The sequence below is a fragment of the Trachurus trachurus genome (genome assembly GCF_905171665.1).
Source record: "Trachurus trachurus genome assembly, chromosome: 6".
Lineage (NCBI taxonomy): Eukaryota > Metazoa > Chordata > Actinopteri > Carangiformes > Carangidae > Trachurus > Trachurus trachurus.
The window spans coordinates 29,119,711-29,139,554 of NC_139897.1; the positions used below are offsets into that span (position 1 = coordinate 29,119,711).

General features: G+C 39.3%; 1 protein-coding gene across 1 annotated transcript in view; it reads left to right on the top strand.

Annotated features, from left to right (window-relative positions):
* LOC310987916 (voltage-dependent calcium channel subunit alpha-2/delta-4-like) overlaps positions 1 to 18,833 on the top strand; it is a gene marked incomplete at both ends in the record, with an annotated part of 71,784 nt that extends 52,951 nt beyond the window's left edge. Inside the window, 13 exons of the mRNA XM_083974385.1 lie at positions 177 to 238; positions 4,721 to 4,735; positions 4,934 to 4,978; positions 5,067 to 5,129; positions 13,268 to 13,338; positions 14,055 to 14,130; positions 14,293 to 14,345; positions 15,513 to 15,568; positions 15,821 to 15,841; positions 15,963 to 16,080; positions 17,383 to 17,517; positions 17,886 to 17,973; positions 18,735 to 18,833. Of these exons, the coding sequence (XP_083830511.1) occupies positions 177 to 238; positions 4,721 to 4,735; positions 4,934 to 4,978; positions 5,067 to 5,129; positions 13,268 to 13,338; positions 14,055 to 14,130; positions 14,293 to 14,345; positions 15,513 to 15,568; positions 15,821 to 15,841; positions 15,963 to 16,080; positions 17,383 to 17,517; positions 17,886 to 17,973; positions 18,735 to 18,833 (902 nt within the window). The remainder of the gene's footprint in view (positions 1 to 176; positions 239 to 4,720; positions 4,736 to 4,933; positions 4,979 to 5,066; positions 5,130 to 13,267; positions 13,339 to 14,054; positions 14,131 to 14,292; positions 14,346 to 15,512; positions 15,569 to 15,820; positions 15,842 to 15,962; positions 16,081 to 17,382; positions 17,518 to 17,885; positions 17,974 to 18,734) is intronic.
* Between the last annotated feature and the right edge of the window lie 1,011 nt (positions 18,834 to 19,844).

The window sequence follows — 19,844 nt, forward strand, 5'->3', positions numbered from 1 at the left end:
AGCGTCAGGACACGGCAGAGGTGAACTCAGGGTCGAATTGATTTCCTGTCCTCCACCTTCTTCCCTGGGCAAACAACAGCAACGACGGCGTCGTCTCTGCAGAGTCCATCTCGTCCTGCGTCTGGTCTTAACTCTGTGTGTGTGTGTGTGTGTCTGTGTGTGTTTTCTATTTTTAGCTGTCGGGGTGCAGATGTCCTTGGATTTGCTGGAAAGGAGGCTCTGGGACATCGCCAAGCAGGTGACTGGAGGACTCACTCTCACACATGTTGTTGGCTGGAGTCATTTTTGGGGGGAAATTTCATTATCACGACTTTATTGATTGACTCTAAACTAAACTTCACTTTGACCTTTAGCATTTACAAGTGCTCTGTGGAGTTTGTTCACCAACAGTTATCAATTCAATGCACCTCCTTTCTCATAAAACATTTGAAAACCACACTTTGGCTTTTTATTTTAAGTTAACTTGCGTTGTTTACATCCATTTTCACCATCGTGAGTCGTCTTTAGTCCACACAACTAACCTTTTAACCTTTAAAGGTCCCATATACATTGCCTGTCAACAAAAAGTCACACACTCTAACATTTCATTGGACCGCCTTTAGCTTTGATTACAGCACACATTTGCTGTAGCATCATTTCAATAAGCTTCGGCAATGTCACAACATTTTTTTCCGTCCAGAGTTGCATTAATTTTTCAAAGATTCTCAATGGGGTGAAGGTCTGGACTCTGGTCACATTGTACCACTTTTCTTCCTTGAAGATGTTGGTTCCCCACTAACTCTTTCCAGTTTTTAATAATGCGTTGGACAGTTCTTAACCCAGTTTTATTCTCAGAAATCTCCTTAGACGTTTTATTTGCTTGATGCCAATAATTTGACTCTTCTGAAACAGATTGACATCTTTTCCACGACCACAGGTTGTGTCTTCTAACATGGTTGTTTAAGAAATGAGACTGCATCAGTTAGGGTTAAATAAGTTGTTTCCAGCTGAATCATCATCATCCATGCCGTAATTATCCAATGGGAGGCTCTTACCTATTAGCTCAGTTAAATCCAAGTGCTGACTTTTTTTTTGCACAGGCAGTGTATTATAAATATACATTTATTAATGTTCTATATTAATACTGTGAAAGTATCAAAGCCTCAGTCCACAGAGAAATGCACACAGCCTGTATTCAGAAACTGAGCCTTAAAACCAGCCGTCAGGACTTCCTGTCACTTTGTGATGTCACAACAAAGCAGTCACACAAAGCCCCGCCCCCTCACCACCTGGACCCACCAACAACTTTGCAGGATTTGGTTTCTCTGAGTGTTTTATTCTGAAATCTGCTCTATTTATTTATTGAAACACTCAGAAAACAGCCAGCCAATCAGAAGAGAGGCTCAGAGTCTCCTCCTCTCTTCTGATTGGCTGACACCAACCTGTTGCTACTAGAGCTCCAGAGAGAGGAAATGGAAAACTACAATGAGGTTGTTTTTTGTTGTTAAAACTACAGATTCATCTTCTCACAGAACAAAATATGAGGCTTTAATTAACGTAGATATTCATGTAATAAACGTAATAAACTACCAACTCAGCTGTCCAGGTCCCTTTGTTTAAATGATCTTTAATCAATATCTTTGTGTTTTTTTATGAAGACAGTGACCAATTGGAAGATCTACCTATGGATAAACACTTATAATTAATAAACCACAGAGGAAAAGGAGAATATGGGACCTTTAAAGAAACATTTTGCAGTGTGATACTTTACATTCTGATGATGTTCACTGCTCAACTTTATTGTGAAAGCCCTGACTGCGCTCACCTTTGAATGAACAGAGCCGTGTGTGTGCGTGTGTGTGTGTGTGTCCGTCCACAAATGAGGGGAGCTATCTCATTAGCTGCGGTGGATCATCCAGTTTTATATAACCCTGTTCTGTGGGAATAAAATAAACTGCAGCGCGATGTGAAGCCAGACAGGAATCTGCTAGTTAGTGTAAATAGTGAGCTCATCACCCAGTTTCCAAGGACGAACAAATGATTTTTCTTTGTCTTTTCTTTTTCTCTTTTTTTTGGGGAGAGTGCATGACCATCCAGTAATAATCCTTTACACAGATTCAGAGGTTATTGCTTCAATTTTCTCTTTTTACGTTCATTAGGGAGCAGAAGCCATTAATTACGAGCATTAAGCCCCTCAGACTTTTCATTAAGATTAAAGTGAAAATGTGCACAGACTAAACTCCAATTACAAAGTAAAACAGCAGGATTCTTCCCTCCCCTCCTTAAGAGACCAAAAGGAAAGATAATGTTTCTTATAATGTTTCTCATGCTCTTCAGTCTGCTCCCAGCATCATGACTCACAGCTTTCATCACTTCATATAATGAGTCTCTGCATTTATCTCCACGACGCTTTGCAAGAAGAACCAGCAGAAAGTGGGAGATTTAAAAGCCACAGAAACAGTTTAACTCAGATACATCAGACGAGTGTCAGCGTGTGGACTGGTTTTCTTGCTATTTACACTCTGGGTTTTTATAATCTCACCTGCACAATCTGCCTGCTCTATGTCACTGTCTATTTTGTTCGCTTGTTTATATTATTGTGCAAATAAATTAAACAATTAGCATGTTAGCACAGATAAATTTAGCCTTCTTAAAGCTCAGGTGAGTTTAAGTGCAGACTGTTATGTGTGGACAGTGACATTAAGATTAAAATGTTCTTTATTGATCCCAGGCTGGGAAAATTATTAGCCTACTAAGTAAGTTTTTTCCAGTAATGACTTCACTTTTCAATCTAAATAGTGTAATGCTAACCAATGCTAATCTTCAGCAGCACTGAACCAAATGCTGCACTGCTACAAAGATAGTCACTAAACCTCGTTTTAAAGGGCTGTTGACTAAAATAAAAGCCTTCCAAGTCTAGCTGACTCTTTAAACTCAGGCCACGCCTCTTTTTGTGAAGTCATCAAATTGTTAGAGAGCCTAAGCGGAAGCGGAAGAGAAGCTCGCCATGGGACCTCAATTCAGAAAAAATATCCATGGAAGTGAACGGGAGTCCAAATTTTATTTTGTGATCCGATTGAATCGTGTCATGAGAAAAATATCTGACCTCTACCTATTTAAAACATCACGTTTCATGCCAAAACATCAGCAGTTTGTCGTAAAACGGCAACAGAAGAATTTATTTAGTGTGAAGACGCTCTACGGACTAGCTAGAATAACAGGAAGTGGAGTAGCTGACATTTTGTGTGGGACGTCACCTACGCCACCTGTCGTCTTTCTGGATTACGGATTTTCTGAGTTTTATTTTATAATAGTTTTACAACAAACTGCTGATTGTTTGGCATGAAACGTGACAGATATTTTTCAGATCACAAAATAAAATTTTGACTCCTGTTCACTTACATGGAGATTTTTTTCAAACTGAGGTCCCATGGCGACTGTTACTTCCTGCCTCCACTCAGGCTCTCTATGAAAATGATCAAATCCACTGATCACAGCCCCAAATGATGATGACTCAGTCGTACACAACATGAACCCGTGACCCCCTCCCTCCCTGGAGGACAAACTTCACTTGTTTTGATTTTTGATTCGTGTTTTGGGTCCAATTAATTAATTAAGGACTTAGGTCTCTGTTTTGATCTGTCTGGTGTAATGAGCATCGCAGCCTCCCGGGGAATCCTCCTTTGACCACACACACTTCCTGTCTCATTAACGAAAAAGCCCCCAAATATGACATAAGACAGACCAACACACACACACACACACACACACACACACACACACACACACACACACACACACACACACACACACACACACACTCTCTCTCTCTGCAGGAGTTTGACCTTGTGGTGGTCTCCTGCAGCTCAGTGAAGCGGAGGCAGGAGGCTGCAGCAGCCAAACGTGTGCAGACGTCCTATAGAGGTTGATGGTGTAGATAACGTTATTAACGAGAGCCGACAGCTGTGACAGGCCGGATTAATGTATTCACAAAGCTGCCCGGCCGCTGACTTTAACTCATCTGGCCTCACATTCATCCACAGAGCACATTCACTTCCTGTCGCCGCTGATTCACTAAAGAATCTCAAGGTTCCTGCAATAAAAACTGATCTTTATGTATTTTTGTCCTGATTATGAAGCTTTTAGATGTATTTATGTTTCTATAGGCACAGAGGGTTTATAAATTATTAAAATCAGTGTTAGTGACACATTCAATCCACCTAACAGGTGTGTGAATCCACATATTTACTACACAACATGATTGTTGCACATGGCTCAACACAATGTGTACTTTTATTTTGAAAAATTACTTTTCCATCGCACCACATTATGGATTTCTACAATTAAGGTTCTGGTTCATGACTCTCACACCAAAAAATGCAGATCAGTCGCCCAAGTCATGACAAATCCACAGACCACCTTATTTAATGTCTTTTTTTTTGTTTTTCAAAATAAATGTCTACATTCTAATGTGGCCTTTTATTGTGACAGTCCCAGGTCACATGAGTGCATTTAATCATGAGTTTGATGAGTTATGTTTTGCAGTTTAAACCAAGTTCAGTGTTAAAACTAAACTCTGCAAGTGCATGTTAGGGTTTTATTTTGATAAAACCCTATTGATTTTGGTTTAATTTAGAATATGCTGTTAAAATATTGTCATTTGTTTATGTTTTAATGATTATCTGTTGTTGTTTTTTTATTTCTCTGCATCCTCCTCTACTCTTCACTTTGTGGCCTTCAGCCTCCGGACACAGACGTAAGTGATTATTGATTATTGGTTTAGACCTCAGTGTGTCGAAAATGAATAGAATAGAAACAATTGAAGCTTCATTGTAACTTATCACATCTTTCAATGATCCAGACCAATAATTGATGGATTGATAAACGTGTATTATGAAGCTACATCCTCCAACTCGATGACCTTTGACCTCTGTGCCTCGTCTCTTCCCCTCAGTGTTCAGACATCGAGGGTGTGTGTCCGCTCAGCTGTCAGAGTGTGGTAAGTTCACTCACCTCCCTCCGTCTCACTCTCCTTCACCATCACTTCTTTTATGCTGAAAATCTTCTCTCTGCTACTTCCTGTCCAGGATCTGAACTGTTTCCTGGTCGACAACAACGGCTTCATCGTGCTGTCCAAAGAGAGGAACGAGGTGAGATCCAAAACCTGGAAATGTCACAGTGTAAATATGTTAGTGGATGTTAGTGATTGTTGATTTATTGTTGTTACTTGTTAAATCAATTAAAAGCAAAATAATTATCAATGAAGCAGCAGAGGATGTGCAACGTGTTAGTAAATGTAGTGTAGTTTGCTGTTGGACCTGGTTTGTACCAGATATTTAGACAGCAGGGCGTCATGGAAGATATTTAATACCAAAATCATGTTCTACAATTTAAATACAATTTAATGATAATAACAAATTTGAAAAACAAAATTTCTGAACATAAATGCACAATATGTAATTTCAGCCACTAGAGGTCTCGTAATCAAAGCAATAGCAAAAGATGTATTTTTATGACATCATAAAGGAGCAACTGCACATTTTATGGATTGTTCTTCAAAGGTTAAACATGCAGTTAATGAGTGATTATGATCAATAACAAGTGACCAATAGAATAAAATAGAATAGAATAGAAACAAATATGAATAGTTAGGTCGCCTGCTCCGACTTCTTCATCTACTTTATTTCTAAACCGATCTCTGAAAGAGGAAGTGATGCAATTACCAGGTGACCCAGAGGACCCAGTGTGTGATCATTTATATCTCTAAATTTGAAAATCGATACTAAACAGAATATAAAACATGAGTCAGTTCATTTTAAACATTTCAGTGTTGAAAAGATACATGTCCCACTTTTAAATCAACATTTATTTTTATTTTCACTCTTTACTCTATAACAGAAAACGTATCTGAAAATTAAAAAAAAGTGCATTACCTCTTTTTTTTTAGTAGCTGTGGACTTTAATTATTATTTTATGACCTGAGCATGTTCAGTTTTTTATTCCCCTGACAACAACTATAACAACTCTGTCGTACGTCACTTACTACATTGATTTTTGGTCTCACTTCATCACGTCAACGTTTATTAATTATATTGTTTGATACAGTGAACTGGAAACGGACTATTAGACCCAGTTGGATATTTTGAAAAGAATAATGTGGATTAAGTTTTTTGTTTTGTCGACTCTGGAGTCTTGAATGTCAGATTTTCCTTGAAGGTAGCACACAAACACTTATCGTCCAAACTCCGTTGGTTGTCGTTGGTTTCCTTTAGGTTACTGAAACAAACTGAAAACAGCTGATAAAGTCCTTTATTAAGTCATCGGGTAATTAAACAGGAACATTTTGGGTTTATGTCAGGACGTCGATTTTCTTTTGGCCACCTCAGGATGAGTGTTGTGTTGTCTGTTGTGCCTGTGGTGTCTCGATTTAGATTTCTCAGCTTCTCAGCTCTTTGGATCAAGTTTCAAATGTTTTTATAAACAACATCTGGATGAGTCACAGGATTTGAGGGCAGTTTTTGGTCTTAATTTGAGAGTGTGTGGTGCATTAGCAGGGAGGGAGATGTAGCAGCAGCTGCACCTGTCCACCTCGTCTGACCTGTGGGAGGGGGCGGAGCTAAAGATGAGATGCAATATTTTAAATTGTGCATGAGTTAGCTGCTTCCACACTGTGTTTCTACCCATTTAAAGAACATTAAAACATTAATACATAGAACAGAAAGCGGTCTGAAACTGTACAGAAGCCTATTTTGGACCAAACAGGCTTCCATACGTTGCAGAGTGTAGAGACACACAGACCCTGAGCCTGCTGTCCATCTGACAGCTGCTCGTTAGCTCTGGATTAACTCAGCCTGTTAAGAGCCATATTACTGGGGATTAATCCTGAGCCACTATATGCTGCTATAAATACACACACACACACACACAGTCTCTGCCCCACACCCCCTCCTCAGATGTGATATCCACTTATTTAATCTCTCTCTCTCTCTGCAGCGTCAGTGTGTTTCAAACCTGCGCTGCTGTTTGTGTTACAGTTGTGTCTCGGTGACCGTGAGGCAGCCAGCTGTGCAGCAGCAGCTGGCTCTGCTCAGGGCTTAGTCATCCACCGACCCTGTGGCATCTGCAGGGCTGTCAGGGTCAAACGGACCTCCTGACTGGACGTACACCCAGACCACTGTGTGTGTGTAGTTCACGGGCTCGGACTAACGAACTGTGGAATTATCCGTTATATAACAATAATGGTGATTCGAAATACAACCAGGCTGCTTCTGAGGAGACACGGTGACCCCTCGCAATGAATCCAAACTCGTCAAGTGTCAGTTTAGGTCATTTAAACTAAACTGAACTAGTTTTGACCACACAAGTTGATCTAACTCAACCCTTTGAAAAATAAACGGTCAGGGGTCCCATTTAAAGGACGGACCAAGGATTTTGAGCAACTTCCTGGTGCCATGAAACAGTTAAAGTTGTATATTTATTTCTTGTTCTGTGTTTTATTTCTAAGTGCTAAATCCAGAAGAAGAAATATTTGTGGTTTTAGCAATCAAAAACCATCTCAGTGTAGTTTCTCATCTTCCCTCTGGATCTCTAGTAAGGGTTTGATTGGTTAACACATAACTCAGCCAATCAGAAGAGAGGAGGCACTGAGCCTCTCTTCTGATTGGCTGACTGTTTTCTGTGTGATCCAATAACAATAGAGCAGATTTCAGAATAAAACACTCAGAGAAACCAAATCCTACAAGTGTTGGATGGATGGTGGGTCCAGGTGGTGGGGGGGCGCGGCTTTGGCTGACTGCTCTGTTGTGACATCACAAAGTGACAGGAAGTCCTGACGGCTGGTTTTAAGGCTCAGTTTCTGAATACAGGCTGTGTGCATTTCTCTGTGGACTGAGGCTTTGATACTTTCACAGTATTAATATAGAACCTAGAGCTGCTTTATAATCACACTACACATGGACATCTACCTTTATACTGTATGGAGCTTTAACACAAACATCTACCTTTATACTGTATAGAGCTTTAACACAAACATCTACCTTTATACTGTATGGAGCTTTAATACAAACATCTACCTTTATACTGTATGGAGCTTTAATACAAACATCTACCTTTATACTGTATGGAGCTTTAACACAAACATCTACCTTTATACTGTATGGAGTGTCAAAACCAGATTGTTTAGACTTGGTGTTTTCACATCAACTTGTGCAGTTGTTGGGCAGAAGATGAATTGTTCAGTTTCCAGGCAGGAAGAGACATTAAATGCACCATGTCTGATCAATATCACTGAGACAGACAGAAACTAGTGTCCAGGAAGTTGCCACAATAGTGTGACTGCCGGATGGGGAGCACTTCATCAGCTCCGAGTCTGTGTCTCGTTGGGGATGATTCTTACTTTTGGCTTCAGATATTTGTCGTTAAATCAGAATTATTTCTTTGACCCCGCTGGAGAAGGACGGTGGAAAGGAGACTCAGCTTCTGCAAACAGCAGAGAAACGTTGTGGTGTAGAGTAACCTTAGAGCAAGAATCATTCACTGTAGCAGCTCATTCTTTATTATTTGCATGTCTGCTGCATTCCCAGTGGTCTTAGTAAGCAGATATTATGATGAAGTGCTTCCTCCATGTTTTTTCGCTGAGCTCTGGACTTTACAGGAAGTTGGTGGAAACACCCAGAGTCCTCCCTGGTTGGTTGCTTGAAGCCGCTGCGGTGTTGAAGGTGCAGCTCGCGGTTCGTTGCAGGGCACGGTAAATATTTAATCAGCAGAGAAATTAAGTCGATGCTGACTAACAGAAATAGGTCAGAGGGAGGAAGCGTGGTGGTGAGCGGGGTGACCAAGCAGAACGCCGGCCGGCCTCGTTATTGGCCCGTGTGGCAGAGGAAATGTCTGCGTGATCAATGATCCTGTCTGAGGACCTGTGGCTCCAGTCCACTGATCATCCTCAGGGCTGCAAACAGGTTGGGACCGATAAATACCACCCCATAATGTCCTGAAATTAACAAAACACGGACTCCAGCAGCGGCATGAGGGTTGTAAACTTTACTGCTCTTACATTTTTAACACTAGTGGGGAAAATAATCAAGTTTTATGGGTTTTTTTATTTACTAAATTAAAAATATCTTTCTTCAGATGTGCAGAAACGAGCCCATTGGTCGTCAGTGCCGCAGGTTGTTATAACTGTTAATTTTGATGCCAGGCGACATCTAGTGGTTGCAGTAGGTATGACAGCAGCAAAGATGAACTCTCTGGTCTGGTCTCACCTCCTCTGTGTCTCTAACACTCCTCTCCTCCATGTGCAGTAAACAAATGCACATGGAGTGTATATTTGTGTAGTCTTATCTGTAATAAACAAGAGATTACGGGTTACGGGGCGCGTTTGTGTGGTGGCGCCAAAGAGACGAGAGCTGGGACACCTGGTCGGAGGCTCTGATCTAATTTTTAACACTAGTGGGGGAAAAAATCTAGTTTTAAGGGTCTTTTATTCATTAAATCTTTCCCCAGATGTGCAGAAAATGAGCCCATAGGTTTTTTTGCCAGGTTAGATTTTGATGCCAGGCGACATCTAGTGGCCGTCGGAGGTATAACAGCAGCAGACAAATATGATCCTTATATTTATGTCCACATCTCAGGGTTAATGCAACTTTAAATGTTCTGAAATTAAAACAACACAGACTCCAGGAGCGTCATGATGGTCATAAACTTTACTGCTCACACATTTTTAACACTAGTTGGATAAAATATCAAGTTATAAGGGTTTTTTTATTTCACTAAATTAAAAAATTTGCAGAAAACAAGTCCATACGTTTGTATCATGGTTAGATTTTGATGCCAAGCGACATCTAGTGGTTGTAGTAGGTATGACAGCCACGCAAGTTATTCCAACTCGAATTCAAACGTGACAAAAAAAAAACAAGAGCAGATCCGGTCGGCTCTGTTTCTGTCCATCACTGTTTTAATGATGGGAGTAACTCATATCTGCACAGCCAGTCCTCTCTGTAATGAAGCAGCTCTCATCAAACTCCCTCAGCGGCCGTAAGCAGAATAAAACCTGCTCGTCTGCACAGCTCCTCCAGGAGGGTTATATATTTTGTTTTGTTTATCTCAGCATGTTTACCCTCCTCCTGCTGTCAGATAAAACACCGAGCGGGTCCAGTTTCAGTGTGAGCATCATCGTCCTCCCTGACTGCGAGGATGCTGCATGGGAAAACCCCATCCGGGCGGAGACGAGGAGCGAGCAGCAGAGAGGCAGCAGCTTGTAAACGTGAACAGAGCTGCTTAGACAAAACGCTCTAAATAATTCACACTGTGCTGCTGCTGCTGCTGAGGGTCAGGGAGGCCCAGCACACACACACACACACACACACACACACACACTCAGAAATGACTTTAAATCACAGTGAAACACTTCCCTTACTCCTGCTGCAACCTCCTGCTGCTCTCTGCCACAACCAGACCTTGTGTTTTTCCTCTCAGACTGGAAGAGACCAGACCTCCTCCTCCTCCTCCTGCTCCTCCTCCTCTAAAAGACAAGTTTATTGCTGGAATTTGATAAATTGCATTGAGGATAATTCGGTTTAGGATCATAGACGTCGTCCTTTTTAGGACGCTGTGTCTTTGTCGGGCAGGGTTTTTAATATTTGTAAGAGCTACTTGTGATATGAAATCTATGGTTTTGATTTGTTCTGGGGGAGGTTGAATCGCAACCAACTGGAACAAAGAAGATCAAAACTTTATTGATCAGAAAATAATAAAGACCATGAGAAATAAAAGGAGAATATAATCTGTAATAAGGACTTGTTTATACTAGAGTATGAGAATATAATCACACAGAGAGACTAACTGTTGAGCTGTCAGGCTTTTATGTAAAGAAATAATTTGATTGTCAGATCCAGATTGACTCTTTATGAAAACTGTAAAGCTGTTGTTTGCTTTTTGTTTTTGTCAAATATTTTTGATCAGTTTCTAACAATTAAACTTTGACTTTTGACAATGAACAACATACAACAGTAGGTAAACAATACACACAAACAATCAGATATTTCCAAATCGCAAAACACAAATGAGACAAACATGAAATAAGAAACTAAACAGAATAATAACAAACAAATCATAAAAGATAATGAAATAAATTTATAATAGACTTCAATAGATAAATAGGAATAAGATAAGCTATATACATTAAGTGGCAGATTAACTTTAATAAGGTGTCCTGAATAAAACTGACAGGCTGATGAATATTTCTTATTATTATTATCATCATCAATATATCTCAGAGACTCAAAATAAAGTTTCAGTTCAGTTAAAAACAACATAAATAATCAGGTTGTTTTGGACATTTTAACTTTGTGGATGTGAACTTTTCCCAGTAAAATAAAAAGGTGTGAAAAATAAAATAAAAATGTTGTGTTTATTATTTTTTTTATTCCACAAAAATAATGTCTTAGTCTTCCAAATTATACTTAACTGTGGTTATGTTAAATAAAAATGTCTCTACGTCCTTCCAAACAGCGCCTGTAATGACCTGGGGTCTCATTTATAAAACTGTGCGTGGGATCGTTACTAAAAGTGTACGTACGCCCAAAAGCCAAGGTTTGCGTGCGCCAGTAAATATTCAGACTTATAAAACCCTGCGTACGCACACTTGCAAGCAAACTTCCCTTTATAAATCACGGAGTTCCTACAAGTGTGCGCAGCTGAATCCGCTTCACGTTCCGCCCTGTTCACGCCCTGTTTTAACCGTAGATGGTCAATGCAAACCACCACATGAATGTGATCTGCATGTCAATGAGCCTGACGTGCTCTTGTTCTGTCGCTGTTGTGAATTAGCTGCAGGTGTGAAAGTGGCGACGTGACTTGTTGCTGCAGCTGTTAACGGCATCAGCGGCTCAGAGCGCACGCAGTGTTGTTTTGGTGTGCTGCCTCTCACATGCTGGACCCGGTTCGGCACATAGTTACAACAATGACAATAGTTCTAATCTGAAACGAGTTATTAACCATTCATCATGGTCTCCCTCTCCCTCCTTTCTCCTCCAGCGGTGCCGTGGTGCAGAATTACGCACGGGGCTCACCGCTGTATTCATACATTTACAGTAATTAGACTGATCGATAAAACTTTGAATAATTAGCAGAATCAGTTACATTCTGATGAATGATCAAACATGACACTTCTCTTGATAAGAAGAAAACAGAATGTAACAATTGTGGGAACGATCACTGGATTTTTTTCTCCAGGGTTTGAGATTTAATTGACTCTCGATCATATGTTCACACAGTATCATAGGAACATATAGTTATTTACACCATGTAGCCTATTTATCCCATGCAGCCGCGCCTCCTCTCCTCCTCCTGCGCTCTGGGAGTGGACAATATGACGGAGAGACGGTGGTGATTAAATATAGAGAAGGAATTTTGATTTTGAATTTTAAGTTAGATTCTAAGAAGATGTTTCTGAAACACCAGTCCGATGCAAAATAAGGGCGCTGTTGAATTAAATCACCGTGGCAACATGGATCTAACGCATACGGGTTGAAATTAAATGTGTGACGGCCGATAATAAAAACATAATCGTTCTTCTCAATCATCATTTCCTGAGTCTGACTTCAGTTCACCACCACACCGTCTGTGTCGCCAATTCCCCTTTTCCTCCAAACTATGCGTACGCATGGCTCAGAGTTTGCTTAGAGCTCCGCACATTCTCCCGTCAAGTTAGTTTTTTATAGATCACAACCTTGGCGTGAAAAGTCACGTACGCCACTTTCAGCCCCGTTTTGTGCGTACGCAACGGTTATAAATGAGACCCCTGAACAGTCTGTGGTTCGGTCACCTCCGTTATCACTGAGAAGACGTTTTAGACTGTACTTTGTTATTAGATCTCAGTTAATTGTGAATTTCTAATATTTGTCCTTGGAAAACTTTGTTTTTTTTTGTAAGATTTCTGTTCATTTCATCAGTCAATAGGAACTTATTACAGTTCCAGGAAAAGAACAGAGGATGATATAAACTGGACGAAAGCCCGGTCTCTACCTAATCAATACTCAATCACCAGTAGAGAGAAGGAAATGAGCTTTAAACGTTCATAAAAATAAATTAATGTGTTTGAAAAGACTTTAAAAACACTGTTACTGCTTGTGAACTATTCAGTATATCTATATATTTGTCCCCTCCAGTGTAAAGTCTTCATGAGTTTAACCATTATGGTTTTTGTTGTATTGTATTGTGTAAATGAGAATTTTTAATTCAAGCAGACATTATAGGACAGTTGAACTTGGGTTTTTTTTGTCGTCTGCAGGTCGGTCGTTTCTTCGGAGAGGTGGACGGCTCAGTGATGGCGTCGCTCATCAAGATGGGGATGTACAAAAAGTAGGATGATTGAATAACACACACACACACACACACTACAGACACCTGACTCCACAGTTTAGTTCCATCAGGTGTATTAATCTGTTGTCTGAAGTTCAGTCCTGCTCCTGATGTGGACAGATGTTTCTGGGAGGAAAAACACATCTTTAAAAGCTTTAATGAGCTGGTTCAACTCCCTGGTTTGTTCACACCGGATGTTTAAAATCCACAGATTAAAAACCTCAAATAAATAGTCTCCAGTTGAGCTTGAAAAACAAATTTCTGAAGTGTTTTCATACAGAAATGTAATATAGTCTCCTGAATCCGAAGTATCGGCATGTTAATTACCTGTCATTATTATCACAGACTGTATGTGTATGATATCACATTACAATTATATCATACAAAAATGTGTATGTAACTTTATTACAAACAACACACATTAACAATTCTAAATGTTTCTTTTTAAGTAGATTTTGGGGCTTTTTATGCCTTTATTGGATTGTATTGTTGAGAGAGACAGGAAATGGGGAGGCAGAAAGAGGGGGAATGACATGCAGCACAGGGCCACCTGATGCAGGATTCGAACCGGGGCCGACTAGCCTTCATCCTATTTATTTCTCCATAAATATATTTACAGATATATATATATATACAGTATACTAACATACATGAAATGATTCCAGTTATATTTATTCTGTATGTCAGATTGGAACTGATTGTTTGTTTGTTTACAGAGTGTCGTTGTTTGACTACCAGGCCATGTGTAAGAACAGTCATCACCACGCCAACAGCGCCCGACCTCTGCTCAGCGTGAGTCTGGGTTGCCGCGGTTACGCATCTGTTTATCCGTTAAATCCACTCAGAAGAATCAACAAAGAGTCACAAGAGATTTTTGTCTTTTCTGTTGTTTTTGTTAAAAACTGTTTTCATCTGAACAGTTTCTGTTTTGTTTGTTTTGTTTCCGTCCTGCAGCCGTTCTACGGCATCGTGGCGTTGATGAGGTGGCTCTTCTCCAACGCTCTGATGTGAGTGTCCAGGGTTTATTATAGATAGATAGATAGATAGATAGATAGATAGATAGATAGATAGATAGATAGATAGATAGATAGATAGATAGATAGATAGATAGATAGATAGATAGATAGATAGATAGATAGATAGAAAGACAGACAGACAGACAGAAAGGGATGGATAGATAGATAGAAAGAGAGAGAACGAGAGAAAGAAGAGAAAAGAAACTAAGAAAGAAAGAAAGAAAAAAGAAAGAAGTAAAAAGACAGAGAGACGGGGTAGATAGAAAGAAAGAAAGAAAGAAAGAAAGACACAGATAGATAGATAGATAGATAGATAGATAGATAGATAGATAGATAGATAGATAGATAGATAGATAGATAGATAGATAGATAGATAGATAGATAGATAGAGAGGGGGTAGAAAGAAAGAGAGAGGTAGATAGAAAGAGATAGAGAGAGCGAGAGAAAGAAGAGAAAAGAAAGAATGAAAAGAAGAAAGAAAGAAGTAAAAAGACAGAGAGACAGGGTAGATAGAAAGAAAGAAACACATAGATAGATAGATAGATAGATAGATAGATAGATAGATAGATAGATAGATAGATAGATAGATAGATAGATAGATAGATAGATAGATAGATAGATAGATAGATAGATAGATAGATAGATAGAAAGAAAGACAGACAGACAGACAGAAAGGGATGGATAGATAGAAAGAGAGAGAACGAGAGAAAGAAGAGAAAAGAAACTAAGAAAGAAAGAAAGAAAAAAGAAAGAAGTAAAAAGACAGAGAGACGGGGTAGATAGAAAGAAAGAAAGAAAGAAAGAAAGAAAGAAAGAAAGAAAGAAAGACACAGATAGATAGATAGATAGATAGATAGATAGATAGATAGATAGATAGATAGATAGAGAGGGGGTAGAAAGAAAGAGAGAGGTAGATAGAAAGAGATAGAGAGAGCGAGAGAAAGAGAAAGAAGAGAAAAGAAAGAATGAAAAGAAGAAAGAAAGAAGTAAAAAGACAGAGAGACAGGGTAGATAGATAGATAGATAGATAGATAGATAGATAGATAGATAGATAGATAGATAGATAGATAGATAGATAGATAGATAGATAGATAGATAGATAGATAGATAGATAGATAGATAGAGTGTAACCAGGTGTGTGTGTGTGTCTCCCGTCAGGTTCGTGCTGGACTTGAACCTGTGCGGTCTGTGGCACTCTGATTACTTTGTGGACGGTAAGAAGCTCTGATCATGTGACCTGGTGTTTGTTGTTGTTGTTTTAAACTTTGACTGAAACAAAAACAAGGAAGGAAAATCCAGACTTTAAGAGAAAACAGTCGTCTCATTCATGTTGATCATCTTTCTCCAATATGGCCGCCGCCTCATCTTCATCATCTTCTCCATCCTCATCTTCAACCTCATCATCCTCATCATCTCCATCATGGTCACCGTGGTGCGTTCACTGTCCTCCACCTCCATCCGTTCAGCCAAGGCTGGTTATCACACGAGTGAGTAAAACATCTGTATGTGTGTGAGTGTGTGAGATCATGAAGACGAAACGTCCACAGATGTTGTAAACCGTGTGTGTGTGTGTGTGTGTGTGTGTGTGTGTCTGTGTGTGTGTGTCAGGTCACAAACAGAAGAAGGTGGAGGCGCTGGTTCCCTGTGACACGGCGTACCCCGGCTTCATGTACGACCCGTCCATCAGAGAAGCCAACAGCCTCATCAAGTGTGGACGCTGCCAGAAGTACGACACACACACACACTCTCACACACACACACACACACACACACACACACACACACACACACACACACACACACACACACACACACACACACACACACACACACCTGTCCACTCACACACAGCGACGGCTCCATCTAGTGGCTGAAGCTGAAACAGTTTCACTCCTGAGAAATAATTGTTTCCTTAAAGTTTTAAAGGAATAGTTCAACATTTTGGCAAATTGGCCCATTGCCACAATCCCTATAGTCATAGCAGTAGGTTCGTTACCTTTAATTGTCAGTGCAAGCTATTTTTAGAACGGCGGAGCAGAGCCGTGAGCTGCTTAATGCTGCAGAATTGTTTTAGAGGGAAATACAGAGACTGCTTGATGAAAAACTGCCCCTGAAGGCAACGCGCATCAGCGGTTTTGCATGAATTTCCCTCTAAAACAACTCTGTCTGGTAACGTTGTGTTATTATCTCATAGCGTGGTGAATGTGCAGGTCACAAGTTGTCCACCAGAGCGTTTTGGAGTTGTTGTGTTGTGTATTTGATGAGTTTGATGAGTGAAACCAAGAAATCCCCAAATAGCTTGAACCGACAATTAAAGGTAATGAACCTACTGCTATGACTATAGGGATTATGGCAATTGGCCAATTTGCCAAAATGTTGAACTATCCCTTTAATCTGAAATTCTCCATGAAACAGGAAGTGACTCACAAACCTACAACACCATGAAACTTAAAGATAAAGATAGTAAACAATTATTGTTGTCATGGTGATTGATTAGTACGACTGAGTATTAGGGCCACATTAAGAAAAAAAAACACAGACTTTGAGAAAAAAGTCATAACATTACGAGAATAAAGTCATTATGAGAATAAAGTCGTAAATTTACAAGAATAAAGTCGTACATTTCCTATGAGAAGAAAGTCATAACATTACGAAAATAAAGTCGTAAATTTACGACTTTATTCCCGAAGTTTGTGATTTTTTTATTTGTCAATGTGGCCCTAATACTCCGTCGTAGATTAGCGCTTAAATATTTCTTGTAATGTCAGTTGGTGAGTAGGTACATTTGTATGCATTGTTTCTTTGTTGTTGTTTTTTTAATTTTTGATTAATACATTTTCACATGTACTGCTGTTCTTTTATACTGTGATATGGGTCTCCTATAGGTCTGAAATAAAGAAATCTATCTATCTATGTTTCTTATAATCTGATAGATAATGTTAATGGTTGAGCAGTGTATCTCTTGATGAGTCATCAGTGGTTGATTGACGACTGATCGGCTCTAACGATGCGTCTGGTCGTGTGTCAGGATGTTCGTGGTGCAGCAGATCCCCGACAGCAACCTGGTCCTGGTGGTGACTCAGGCCGACTGCGACTGCTCCCGTCAGTACGGACCCATCCTGCTGCAGCCCAAAGAGATCAAATATATCCTTTACACTGATGCGTTCAAGGACCACGGACAGTTCACTTACATCCAACAAACTATTAACAAATTGAGTTTTCTCAGTGGTTCTGGTATCAGATCATTATCATGACAGTTTTTTAGTTATAATATGAAACTTTTCTACATTTCAAGTTGAAAATTTGTCTAAAAATGACCATGCCCTTATATTATATTATAATATATTATATTAAATTAAATTACATTATATTATATTATCATATTATTTATTTTGTTTTTAAAATTTCACTTTTTTACTCCGGAATTTATATTTTAATCTCAGAAATCTTACAAAAATATGATCTTATTTTGCTCAAACAGGTTTAAATGACAGAAAATATCTGGTGTCAGTGTGTTTTCCTTGACGACAGTGAACATAATGCCACCGTGAAGTGCAACAGGATGAAATCCCAGAAGGTTCGGCGACGGCCGGAGTCGTGCCACGCCTACCACCCGAAGGTCGGTGAACACACATGAACACATGAACGGTTTCGAACGTCCCCTCTTTTAACACTATATTTAACATAACAGACTACGATAGAGTTTAAGTTGCTGTAAATTAGTTTTTAATTAATAAATCTATTCAAATAACTCTTTATGTTCATTTAACTGACAAATGATTAATAATAGGCTACAATAAACCACAGCAGAAATAATGTAATGAGAAGTTATGATTATTGACAAATTACCCTGTTATTATTATCATTATTAAATTACACACAATAAAGACCAGAACATACGCAGTCGCTTTCTCATTTTATATTATTTATTTGTATAATATCTTATTATGGATCAACACTTAAAATAAAACACTGAAAAGAGCAGAAGTTGGGACGTTGAATAAATTTCCTGTTCATTTTCGTCTGCAGACGACAATTAAACTGTTCAATTTCAAAATGAATTGACCAGATTTTCTATATTTTATATTTTCTGTTTTCGATTTGAAGTTATTTATTTCTTAGTTTTCCAGAAATCATGAAGTCGTTACATCAATATTGATATTATAATGAAAAAAAAACAGTGTATCAGGTTAAAAACACTGACGGTTTTAATGAATGAACAGCTGGTTGTTAATAATAATTTGCATATAATGGATTTATAAAAAGATGGAGCAACATCATTAAAAATTAATAATTAAAATGAATAATAAATCACTTTAATGAAAGTTTATTGATCAATACAGAAACACATTGTTTAAATGTTCTCTTTAACGTCAACAGGAGGATGCGAAGGAGTGTGGCGGGGCGTCGGCCATCTTCCTGTCAGTCTCCCTCTTCTCCGCCTCTCTGCTCGTCTCATTGGTCCATCGCTGGACGTAGACCAGGACCAACCGTCCAATCAGGACGCTCAGGAGGAGGAAGAGGACAGAAAACACAGAGCTGGAAGCCAAAGGATTTAATTTTTTTTTCTTTTTTTTCTAAAAACTTGTCGTCTTTTCTTTTCTGCTGCTCAGACGAACTTCAGTTGTTGTCGTCGTCATGGCGCCGCAGATAAAAGGGCTAAAACTGAAAAACTGATGTAGACGAAGTAGGAGGACGAACAGGAAGTCCTCGTCCTCGTGAAGCCCTGGACTCACTCTTATGGGAGGAGGAGGAGGAGGAGGAGGAGGAGGTGGGGGCCGTGGAGCCCCCTGGTGGACAGGTGTAAACAGTGCAGCTCGTGTTTTTTGTTTTTTTTGGGAGAAATGTTGCCATTAACGTTTAAAAAACCGAAGAAGAATGTAGCTTCTTTGTAGCTTTTTTTTGATACAGAAATCTCGTGTACGAGTAGAGTTTTACATTCACATGTTCAGACGCAGGAGAAAAAGCTTTAAATAAAAACACAGAAATAATAATAAAAAAAAAAAAGATTTTGAACAAACTGAAGCCAAACATTGAACAGACCTGAACTCACGGGAGGTTTCAGGGTCGTGTGACAGCGACAGCGACCTCTAGTGGCCGGAGGAGGAAACACAGCAGCTACACAAACTAAACTACAGGTAGACACAGCAGCTTCATACACTAGAACACAACAGGGTTAGAAACACTTCAGTTTCACAGCTCCTGCTTCCTCCAGCTGGAAACTTTACTCATAGTTTCCTAACAAAACAAAACAAAACGAAAAACTGCAAGTGTCAGTTGCTGCAGTTGTGAGTTTTACAGAAAATGTCAGAGTGAATGATCCATTACACGATGTGTTCATGTCTCCTGGAGATAATTATGAAATGATAATGATTAACTATTGGGGTGCATATGTGTCTATGTGTATAAACAGTCATGTGTCCTAAATTATTACTCACCGAAAATTGATTTTTTTTTTTTTTTTTTTTTTTACATTCTACAGAAATAATT